The following is a 12,219-nucleotide window of genomic DNA, read 5'->3' on the forward strand; positions in this document are numbered from 1 at the left end:
CATAAAACCTACAAACGTGAGATGGACATTTCAAAATGTAGCGAAAATCCTTTTTGTATACACGTGGTTCCGCTGTGTGATGAAGCCAAGCTGCACCTTTGTCTTACCTGTCCTAAGGTCATACAGAGGTCAGAGTGCCTGCACTATGTGTAAATAACATGAGCTTTAAAGTTAGTCTTTCAGCGGGATTATTTATTAATCTGGACTGAGCAAGAGTGCTCTTTCAGATTAGATTTGTATTCATATGAGTGAATACTACAGACATATGAAGTGGAAGTCAAACTTCTTCATACTATCTCCATACAGGTATGAATACTTGCTTCAAACCACTCCAAAGAGAAGACAATTTATACTTGCCACTGCACACAGTTACATTTAGTTTAAAATAATCTCAAACTGAATCCTTTGTTAACCAAGCAATTCCAGACATGTACACTTCTGCTTTTGTTGGTGCATATAATGCACAGAACACTTCACACCAGCAAAATGATTTATTCACAGCAAGAAAAGGAAAAGGAAAAAGGACAGAGATCTTTTTTCCAGCTGCAAGATGCAAATTATTCAAGGTTTCTGAGCTCTCCAGGCCAATCTGCACATCAAGCATGTTATTTCTAAAATGAAAATAAAAGTCAACGATGGGTGAAGATTCAAATTGGGGTTTGCAATTGTCTGCACATAAAGTTAAGAAGACGACAACATCTAGAAATCTTTTACCACATTGCAAACCATTTAATAACATATACCGACTGTCATGCAAAAAAGCTATTCAACCAGTGAAATCAAGAACGCACATTTAGGATCTGTGCAGAGAAAGTGTTTGTGTGTTTGAAATTGAGCAGAGATTTAAAATTTTTTTTGGATACATAAGTAAGTTAAGTACAGCATCAGCTTTACAGCGTAATGTTTTTGTTTTTTTTAATGTTCTACTAGGCATGATGAGTTGCAGTTTCTTTTTAATCAATATATAAAAAAAACCCACCAATAATAGTAACAAAAAAAATTGTTTCCAATATTTCAAACTGTGTACATGTAGTGCAGACCATATTTTCCCTATTCCTGTTTCGTAAGGAAAGTTTGGATTGTTTAAAAAAAAAAAATGTTTTGCATTATATATATATATATATAAATATTACCATTATAATGACTACATATGCACCTATCTTGCACATAACTCTTTGCATTTCTTATCTGGCAAGTAAGAATAGATACACAGTATGTGTGCGCGCCACCATGTATTATTCACGACTTACCTCCACCAGCTTATTGGCATGTTCACGGAACACCTGGGCGTACTCCTTGACCTCCTTCTCGTTTCCGCTCTTAGCTGCTTCGATCAGCACCAACAGAGGGACGTTGGTCTCAAGGAAAGAGTCTGAGATGTGGTCCATCACTGCCTTCCTCAACTACAATACAGAGGGAGAGAGATGGAAAAGAGGTCATATCATTAATATTATTGCAGATGACTTCACTGTATTACATTTGGCAATGATTGCATATCACTTAGCATTGTAATGAATATGATGTAGTAACATAATGGGGTGAAAGGACAGTGAGAGAGAGGAGCAATACAAGACGAAGAGTGAAAAAGTGGCGGGGAACTCTCAGTGGGCAGGAGTGTAAATTGCTTGTAAGGTGTCATTTTTCCCATAAGGCCTTTTAATGGGGCCGGCGTTGCGTCTTACATCTTTGTTTATGGAATCATTTTGTACCAAACTGGCAAGGGACTGGTTGTTTTATAAGACAGTAAACGGACCCTCATCCTCCTTCACTGGGATATCTGATGAGATCCAGAGATAACAGAAGAGAAACACATCCTTTATCTTAAACAAAGAGGGAGTAATTCACATGAGACCGGCACTGGGACAGACAAAGTGGGTTCCCACATACGTGTACATCTGTTTTCAGGCTACTTTCAGTTCATAAACCTTCCTCATTATATTCTATTAACTGCTCTATGAAAATACAGATAACCAATTCCAAAACCATACTCAGTACATAAATAATTACATAATTAAGTTTAATACACTGTTTAATAGATCATTGTTATGTTGTGCTAATGTAATTGTAACAGTGACAGAATAGGCAAAATAAAGAGAATAGCAGAATAGAGAAATGGTACCAGTCAAAGGTATACCATTCAAGTCTATACAAACTAAAACAGCATAAATTGTATGTACAACCAGATGAAAATCCCTTCTGTCTCATTCCGCTATCACTCTTCTACACATACAAATGACAACATTAAAGCGAAACGTATTTAATTAACAACATGATAGAAAGGGATTTGTTTGACTTTTTAGGCCAAATTAAATGTAAAGCAAACATTATGACCCCATTCCCAAATTAAAAAATGATGGCGCGGTGCAAGAAAGGGACGAAAAAACTAATAGCTGTGACTGACAAGAGAAAATTCATTTAACCAACAAAAAAATCATATGCAAGTCTGTCAGTCGCACTTAAATCACCTGCAGCAATTACAAACTTAATTGCCAGTCCACAGAGAAGAGGAGAACAGTGGTGAATTATGGCTTCCTAAGGGCAGAGAATCCATCATTACTGGCTCCGGAAACCAACTCGATTTGGCCAGTTACGTGGAAATGACAGGGTCTGCAAATGTATGTATACATCCCACAGTCCACAATCTCTGTAAGCCCTCCCTTGACCTGAACCCCGCACTTATTGATTTGAAGAGATGCACGTGAGATGCAATGCAATGCTATACCATGATGCTTTTCTAAAAGGCTGACGGACTTTAACAGAGAACAGACTTGCATCAGTGCGAGTGTTTAACCTTGCTATCCTTTCACCTGGTAGGAAGGGTGAGGAAGAAGAGCAGATCAAAATCTTGCATTGCCAGAACTATCTTCACACTATGTTAGTGCTGCTGCAGCACAGCAGAACGTTGTGGCAGAGCACACTATTATTCCAAATAGGTGAAAAGATCTGGGTTGTTTGTGGGCTTCATCTGTGATTGGCTTACCAGCGCTCTTACTGTAGTAAATTAAGTAATGAAGGGGTATCGGGGCATGTATTTGAGCTGCATTTTGCTTGTGGAAAACAATTAACCAATGTGTCACTGTAATATGAATGTATGTAAATTCTACATGTTCATGAGTGCAGTTCATTCACACTAAATGTTTATGATGTCAAACACAGTAAGCAAAACTATGGCGTGGAGAAAACAGGGCCAAGCGATGGTCATCATTAGTAAGTACATAAAGTATCATCACTTGATTATCATCAGCTTCTGAGTTACATTTATGTGAGTGCTGCTGCAATTTTGTCATGTACCTGAAAGATAAGCAGAGGGCCCACTTATAAAATGCGTCTGATTTTAGGAGAACAAAGAGAAGTGGCAGGGATCCATATTAGGTGAATCGTGGTGGTGGGGAGCTACAATTGAAGTTGGAGAACCAAGGTGCCGTTGCGCCACTGTTCAAGTGATTTGCACTGAATATTTCCCCTCAGAACCCTCAAAACATCACAGTTGAACTCAATGTTGACAGTCATGCCCTGAGGGATGAATTCATGGCGCACAACTCTGTGAATGTCAAAGAAAACGCATCTGGTTGTGCTCGTGACCTGATGCAGGTTTTCCTGTTTTGCACAGTGAATTTCTGCCCCTTTTGAAACACGTATGTCACTCATAACACATTGTCCGGCTCATTGCTTCATTGCCGCAGGCTTTCTGAAGCATTTCAAGGGTCTCCGAAGTGGATTTCCTCAGTTTGACCCACAAATTGACATGCGCCCTCTTGTCATGTCAATGGCAGAATCGCAGAGGTACCGGACCAGTGCTCACAAAAACGTGTGTAACTCAGTTAATGATAAAACTTGAAATTCTTACAAAGGTTATAGCTTCTACCTGCTCCATGCTCATCACAGTGCTACTAACCGTTCACATGCAACAGGACTCACAAGTTTTTGATTGACTCTTGTACATTACATTCGTTTCTAGTAGTCTAACTAAAAACAACCGTATACAGTATATTATTTTAATGTAATATCTACTTAGAATATGGCACGTTATTTTTTTGTCAAACATTAGCACCAAGCCACAGTGTTGGAAATTTTGACAAAAGTTATTTGATAAAATTGTGAAACAATATACCGCAGGCAGAAACAGAAAGTAGCAGGTGCAGTGCTCAGACCAATCCATTAAACAAAATATGCTCAGAGAAGGATAGCATCAAAATTATGTATGACTGAAACACAATGTAAATTAGGATGAAATGAGTGATGTACGTGCCATGCAAAAGTACAAAGACAATGAAATGTGTTTCCATCTATTATGTACCCTCTATCATTTCAGTTTAGATGTACTTCACTTGTGCATTAAGGCCAACAGAGTGGAATAATCATATCTGTGTTAACTGTATCCTGATGGTGCTCAGTGAAATGGATTTCACTAAGCAATTTTATTTATAGAATTTTCTTATGGGAGCTCATAACCTTCATTATATTTTTGTCAGACAGGGTATTATTTGAATTCAATATTTAACCAGCAGACCTGGTTCAGTTTGAATTTGAAGTTAAAATATTAAAGATTTCAAAAATAAATTATATTTCAGTGGCTAATCTGCATGAGTACATTTTGGAAACCTAGCTGGATAGAAAACTGTCGGTTGTTATTGCTGTTACTAAGGATTAGTTGATGACGCGTATAAGTGCACATTCATAGGATGCAAATAAAAGTATACGAGGTCTTATAGGATACTAAATAATTCCCAACAGTGAAACTGATTCTGTTGGTGGGTTTGAGTGGAGAAATGATACAGACGAGAGATTTCCCAAGTTGCAGTCTCTCTCCTGCACCATCAGCATCCTAATGCCCACACACCACTCCCACAGAAATCCATCTTCAATTTTTCAGATCTCACCCCCCTCCATGATCCACCTTCACTGTCTCTCCTCTAACACTCCCTCTGTATTTCACTAACACTTAAAGGAAATAGACCTGGAATTCCAATAGATAGCAAAGGCTCAGCTCATTATAAGTTAGTGGGGAAGCTATTTGTCTCCCTCCTCGAGCAGTACCACAATGGTTCAGGCTCTGAAAGCAATGTGTTTTTGTTTTACATATTAATATGCGGGACTTCTTCAGAAATGTTAAATGTGCTGGCACTATATTTTGTGTTTCTCTCATGGCCATACATTTCATTTTTTCCAGAATGCAATTGGCATGCTGGCTGGAAGCATGTAACCTGGGGAGAAATGTCACAAATAAAACACCGCATTGAGGCAACACTACTGATATAAGGCCAAATGTATGTGGACAAGTTGGGGCTGTGGTTCTGATTTGGGCTTCGGTCTCCTCAGTTTGGGAAGCGCAACAAACAGAATCCTGGATAATTGGTTTCAAGGTTCAAAGTTCACGCAACTCTGCTGATTTTGAAGAATTTTTGTGACTACTCTATTTAACACATGCATTTTGGGGGTTTTGAAATTGTGGCTTTATGTTGTTGTTATTGTTGTTGTGTGGCAAAGTCAGATAATTATTTTCATTTAAAAAAAATATGTTACCTGGTGCCTGATTTGTTACAGGGAAATGTGGTTTAGCACATAGTCTGAAAGGTTTAGCAGCCATGGCCCTAGAAGATTGGGGGATGTTATAGTGACATACTAAAACCAAATATGTTTATTGTTTATTCTGCCTTTCTATGCTGTTCTTTTCTCTGTGCTCTCCCCTCATCCCAACAGGTCGAGGCAGAGTAAGTTTTTCTTTCTCTGAGAAAGAAAAACTTACTTCCAGATGTTGCTCATGGGGGGATTGTTGATCTGTTGGGTTCCTCTCTGTAACACTGTAAAGTTCTGCTATAAGAACTTTTCTATTATAGTGCTCTGAGATGACTTTTTCTGTGTTTTGGCACTATAAATGAAATTGAATTGAATCTCTAATTCTTCTTATTTTTTTTTTAATCTTTTTTGTGTCAGTTAGCAATCATTTGACAGCTGACATCTTACAAGCTCACCTGGTATAACAAACAGGCTCTAGATAGGAACCAAACTGTGGACGTCAATTGCATCCTGTATGGACACGTACTGCTTATGCTACACTTTCTGTGTTGACATAGTGATACAAAAGTTTGAGTTCCTTCATGGGCCCGTGTTTTTTTTTTTTTTTTTTTTTTTTTTTTTTTTTTTTTTTAATCTTTTAAAGAAATATCAGAAGATAGATGTAAACAATCTTGACAAAATGGTTGATTTTATGATTTTTCTATTGCAGAATTTTGATAATATGAGCTATGATGTGAGTTAACTCCTCTTGTGTCTCCATCAAGCCTCTTATCCATTATATCTCTTTGCTTTATCCATCTAAAGAGGGGAAACAGCTAATATTCTGATACGGAAGCAGCAAACAAAAGCTCTATGAAATCATTAAAATGATGCATATGTTTAAAAGAACTTGGCAGAAGGATATCTGTGTTGCACACTAATAAGTGGGCGGTCTACATGATCTTCAAAGATAAGATTAGCATTCATTTGGCACATTTGGTTTTTAAGAAGGGAAATTATTGCATTTTGTGGGATTAGACACCTGCTCTGTCACAAAAACAGGTGCCTGAGGGAAACTGTTGCAAACATCCACTGTGTTCAGTGTATGACTTAGAAACAATCATGTTCAAAGGACTGCAAGAGCCTAAACAGAATTATCATGTCTACAAACATGCATTCAGAGACTCCAGCAATTTCACTTATTTACAATTCAACAGTCTTTACATATGCAAAAGCTGGGAAACATGGATTAGAATTTGAAAGAGAACACCGGTGGATTTGTGAATGTTTACAGTTGCACAGTTTCTGTTATGTTTCACTTGTGATTCAGAACACATAGTGGTGGGGTACCTTGGGGTCAGCACAGGAAAGTTTCTTATTAAAATGTCAAGAGCAATCACAGCATAAACGGCTAGAGTCATGGCTGAGGGGAAACAGCCCGAGCAAATCAAAAATTAAGTAATAGCTCTCATATATGATATCTGTCAGGGAGCATGGGAAGATGATGGGTGAGAGGTGAGTGGAGAAATGAAAGGAGGAGAGAGGGACTGACTGATCATCAACAATCTGAGGAGAAACACGTTAGATACCTCGTCTCAGAGCCCCCATTTAATGTGTCCTGCAAAATAAAACACCAGCCAGGGGAATCCAGTTTTAGAAACAAGGTAAAGGTGCATAAATGGAGCTTTTACACTGAAGTGGTTGTGTTCCCAAAGGACAACAGGAACTGGCAGCTCTTGCTCATGATACAGGGACTGTTGATCACCGGCATCAGCAGCAGTAGTTTCTGTTTAAATTTGGGAGTCTAATAATCTGATTAAATTACATAAATGAGTGCATATTTCTAAGAAGTCATATGTAACCAAATGTATTGACTAGTTCCACTGACTGCAGCTGTCTCGATTTTCAACAGATCATATCCATTTTCATTATATACTGTAAATATCCCCCCACAGAAAAAAAAGCTAATTTACCCCAATAGAGATAGCAAACCGTTCAGTAATGATATATCACTGACGCAATTTCCAATCATCATGCAAGCCATCCCACACATCCTGAGCTAATTATTTACAACTCAAAAAGTCTTAAGGAAATGTTTTATGTACTAGAATTGTTAAACTTAATATTGTCTTCATGAATGTATTTCAGAAAGATGTTGAGGGTGAATTTAAGTTTCTTTAATCAGGAAATAAACTGCAGCAACAATATCACCAGATGAACTTGATATGATGAACTTGTGAGCAAACAATTACGCATTTACGCAAGAAATAGATGAGTTTTCATTTGGAGCCCATTATTTGCTTTCATCTTTGTCTCCAACAGGTTGAGATATTGCTGATAAATGTTTATTAGCTTGTTGCTAACTTTGCCTCTCTGCTGGTTGGTGCTGGCAGGTGACATATGCATTGCAAGCTCAAACCAACTACCTGGTGCATCTGGAAATGAGGCTAATGAGAGCAGTAAGAATAAAGCATAACATTTAAGGTGTGGTTCAAGAAAATAAATAAAATGAGCTGGAATCTGCAGTAGAGTTGAAGGGAATGGTGAGATGGGGAATACTATTTGCTGTGTTCAGTTTTGTAAGAGATTCCTGTCAATAACAAATGATGTGAACTATTGTTAAAATAACATAAAGTCAGAAAACTTCTTTAAATAAAAGTTTGTTAGTTGTTTGTATTTATTGTTTCTTGACTTGTAATTATAATTGCAATTCATTTCTAAATGTATCATGACACGTTTTGAGCACAGTAAATTATATTTTGTCGGCAAATTATCAAACACAGAATAACTTAATATGCGCAAACAAAAAAAATAATATATTTTGAGCCAAGTAAATTGTCTTTCTGTTTCCTATTATCCTGCACAATGATAACCTCTTTCATTTAGTTTCACTCATTTACTCGTCAACCTGTGGAAACTCACTGCTTGTGTACTTTCAACATCTGTTCTCCATATGATCATTTCTTTAAACCATGAGCACACATCTGTAGAAAGTAGTACTAAGGATAGAGCCTCGAGTTGGGTCTAATATTTACATGGCTTGCGGAGTTAGTTGATTAATGACTATAAACTACTTACTGGCATTGTTATCAAATAAGATGCAGAAGACTCTAGCCAGGAAAATCATGTTAGATTGAGATTAATTTAGTTTTCAGGTACAGTTGCAGCTATTATTATTAATGCTGATATGCCTTGGGTAAACAGCCTGCTCAAGTTTACCAACCAGCTTGGTAAAACATAACTATACCTCTCAAAACAGATAGGTCACAGGCTATGATGGTACGGAAACATATTCATTAAATAGTTTAACCAAAACAGTAAAAATTAATCGGCTGCATATGTTTAGCCTCGACCAGTGATTCCTTCCTTCCCTGTAGCAACCGTAATACTACTAGCAACCTGACTAGAGACAAAACAGCCATTCAGAAATGACCTATGATTGGCTGGCATCATTGCACACTGTAACACTGTGGGTGCAGCTTAACTTGAGAGCAAACACAGCAGAGATACTGAGAGATAAAAAAAAAAAAAAAAAAAAAAACACTAAGCGAGTGTCTAATGGTAGACGTGCACAGATGGCGGGCAAATGATCAAAACTATGTGAAATAGGTTATTATTGTCAGCTTATGTGGCTATTAGTTAACAAATACATGAGTTTTTTAAGGTGAAAATAGAGTTTTGTTCAGTCAAATGTAACTGTGTTTACATTACAAATATCTTCTCTACTAAATATAATTTATGTGGTTGCAATTTCTTTTTCAAAATTAAATTTACAAACTCCATAGGACCTGCACTTAAAGTTATGCTGATGTTTAAATATATACCTTTAGTTTATATATCCATGATAGCAACACATAATCCTGCCAACATTTCTGTGTATCTCCCAGTGCCTCAGATAACAGGAAATCTTCAATAGTACAGCTAATGAAACGTTGATGCCTAGCCTCAAAACAGTTTGCATAAAAAGATTGATGAAAAGATAAGGATTAAAACATCATTTTGAATTGTTAGTCTTCAGAAAGAGTTACAGCTGACAAGATTCATGGCAGATGTTTCTCCTTAACATGATAAGCCTCAACAATTAAAAGCAGCTGTACTAATCAACAAACTAATGGGAGAGATGGAAATCATTTCAACATCCCAACGCAGAGAGAGAGGGAGAAAAAGAACGTGAGGAAGGAAATATATATGAGGCAGTTGTGCTATCGGGAATCCTGGAATCAGCCATCAGTCAAAATAAGGCCCAGAGAGATGACTTGACAGATGCATTCATTACAGACAAGCTGACAGGGGGTACAACACATGGCTCATTTCCAACAGCTTTGTTGGGCTGGTTACCTACTGAATACCAATAAAAAGAGAGGGAACATTTTAAATTGCGAAATTGAAATGGGATGCTATAGTTGAAGTGTTTGAACAAGCTATTTGTATCGTTTTTATTGTTATCTTATTTTAAAATTTTGCCCCTCACCACGTCTACCCTCAAATGGCCAGTCCACCTCTAAATATTTGTATCTAACAAAAAGGTATTCTTCTTTGTTGCACTAGCATTGTTGATTCGAGTCATGGTAATATATTGTAAAAAACAAAAATACAAATATCAAAACAGAAGGCAAAACAGTAGAATGTGAAATGGTTCTAGTGCTTGTTCTGCACGGACTCTGTCAAAGTGAGAAACTGATGAAAACAAAATGAATAAAAAGAATAATCATGTGATGGCTTTTTAAATATCTCAACAAAGAGGCCAGAGAGGCCAATTAAACTGTTTTTTTTCTGCAAGGATCCTCAGTTGAACAACCATTGCTTTCTGTGCTTGAAAAACTCTGAACTTGAAAGGCACTTTCTTTTTTACAAAAACATCCAAAAGCATTACTCTGTTTTGACATTTAACAATTACTGACATTCATGTATAAGGACAGGTGAGTGGTACCCTCTGGCTGAACCTAAAGTGCAACTATTCCTGCCTTAGACTTTCAAGATAGCAACAGAGCCAGTAAAGTATCAATGCAGTATGGGGCCGCCTCTCTCAAATGGAATGCTGTAAGACGTCGTCTGTTCATGCATTAAGTAACATACTTGTTCATGCATTTATGCAGAACACAAATGTAGGTTTACTTGGTAAACTCAAATCTAGGGGAGTGATATTGGATGAAAGTGAAGATGCTTGACAGTATAAGTCATTAGAGAAATATGATTGAAGTGATGGGTGTAGATTACGATACACAAATGCATCATAAAACATGTTGCTTATCTGCAGCTAAAGAGAGTTGTGGCACAGACCAAATCATTTCAGTGTTTTATTTATGAAACAGGCAAGCGATTACATTTAATTAAAATTTTAATATTATAGATACATTCTGATGTACAGTATTATGTTTATGAATAAGGTTAACTTTAAAAATGGCCAATGTCCTTAACAACTGCCAGTTTAGATTGATCATTTTCAAGCTCGAGTTGATGGGCTAATTACTGTGCTCCAGAATAGTTGGATCACTCATTTGCTTGCCGTGACATTTTATTCATCTAATCTGTTAATAAACCTCAAGGTCAAAGCTCAGTTGGTTTTATGTTAAACTTTAATGAAATTTAAATGTGCTAATAAGATTGCATTTATCATTGTTTTATTTTAAAAGAGCAAATCAATTATTTTTATATTATTTTATTTTATATATCAAGAACAATTGACTTGACAAGAACAGGCAGTGTTTTTTCTTTTCTTCTAAATGGAAAACAATGACAATCGTACTTATATGAGCACATGGACTTTGCTCTGCAACGGGACTCAATGAAAACTTATGCACAAATGGGGATAAGACTACTCAGTAGTATGTTGGGTCAGAACAGTCTGTACAGTTGAGGGGCAGTATGCAGCAGGTGGGTTTGTGCTGCTCATTTTGAATACGATCTGTGGATTCGAAGTGAGGAAGTTTCACTTCCAAAATTTTAATTTTGGACTTTAAAAATGTAATAGTGGTTGTAAAGTTTCCTGTTTAATTCAAAAGTTGAAGGTAGGTAGGTAGGTATTTACTTTATTAATCCCCGAGGGGAATTTTTTTTTAAAGTAAAGCGTAGTAAGTAAGACATTTAGTATTGAGCAAAACAGCAGAACAGTTATTATTTTGTTTGTTTATTTTTATGCTCTATGCTAATATCTTTCTTTCATTTTTGCTTTCTGCTGTATCTGTGCAATGGTAAAGTTAGGGATAGATAGCGTACACCAAGGTTAGGCAACAAAATAATGTTTTTAAGCTTGAGGAAAAGTTTTATTTACAGTTAATGAAAAGGAAATTGTGAACGTTCCAAGTACTTCCTTGAACTCTACTTTCCACTTTGTTATGTAGAGACACGGTACCTCTTGCACAAGGTTTACAGTTCGAGTGTTTATGCAGATTATAACCAGTTGTGACAGTAACCAGTGACACTGGGCATTAACAGAAAACCTCTCTCACTAACTGTCTGGAAAACGTTGCGTGCCATATACCTCAGGTCACTTTAACACAAACGCCATGATTCTGTAGATTATATTTTACTTGGTTTATCTATGTGGCCTGTAGCTTGGCTGCTCTATTTATGTTTTGAAGCTGCATCTCAAATAATTGTACAGTTAAGATTTCTTTATTCAATAACTCCAAAATTATATATTTTTTTCCCTGTCCTGCAGAAAATGTATTTGATTTAAGACTGTCTTTTGTCCTGTGTGTAGAAACTAATTATTTTAATTCA

At 36.7% G+C, this 12,219-nt stretch overlaps 1 protein-coding gene across 1 annotated transcript in view; it reads right to left on the bottom strand.

Annotated features, from left to right (window-relative positions):
- ctnna2 (catenin (cadherin-associated protein), alpha 2) overlaps window positions 1-12,219 on the bottom strand; it is a 307,282-nt gene that overhangs the window by 75,374 nt on the left and 219,689 nt on the right. Inside the window, exon 9 of the mRNA XM_069167248.1 lies at window positions 1,251-1,403. Coding sequence (XP_069023349.1) covers window positions 1,251-1,403 — 153 coding nt within the window. The remainder of the gene's footprint in view (window positions 1-1,250; window positions 1,404-12,219) is intronic.

Source organism: Embiotoca jacksoni, unplaced genomic scaffold (assembly GCF_022577435.1).
Source record: "Embiotoca jacksoni isolate LCO1_2020_lvr unplaced genomic scaffold, fEmbJac1.0.p SCAF_4, whole genome shotgun sequence".
Lineage (NCBI taxonomy): Eukaryota > Metazoa > Chordata > Actinopteri > Embiotocidae > Embiotoca > Embiotoca jacksoni.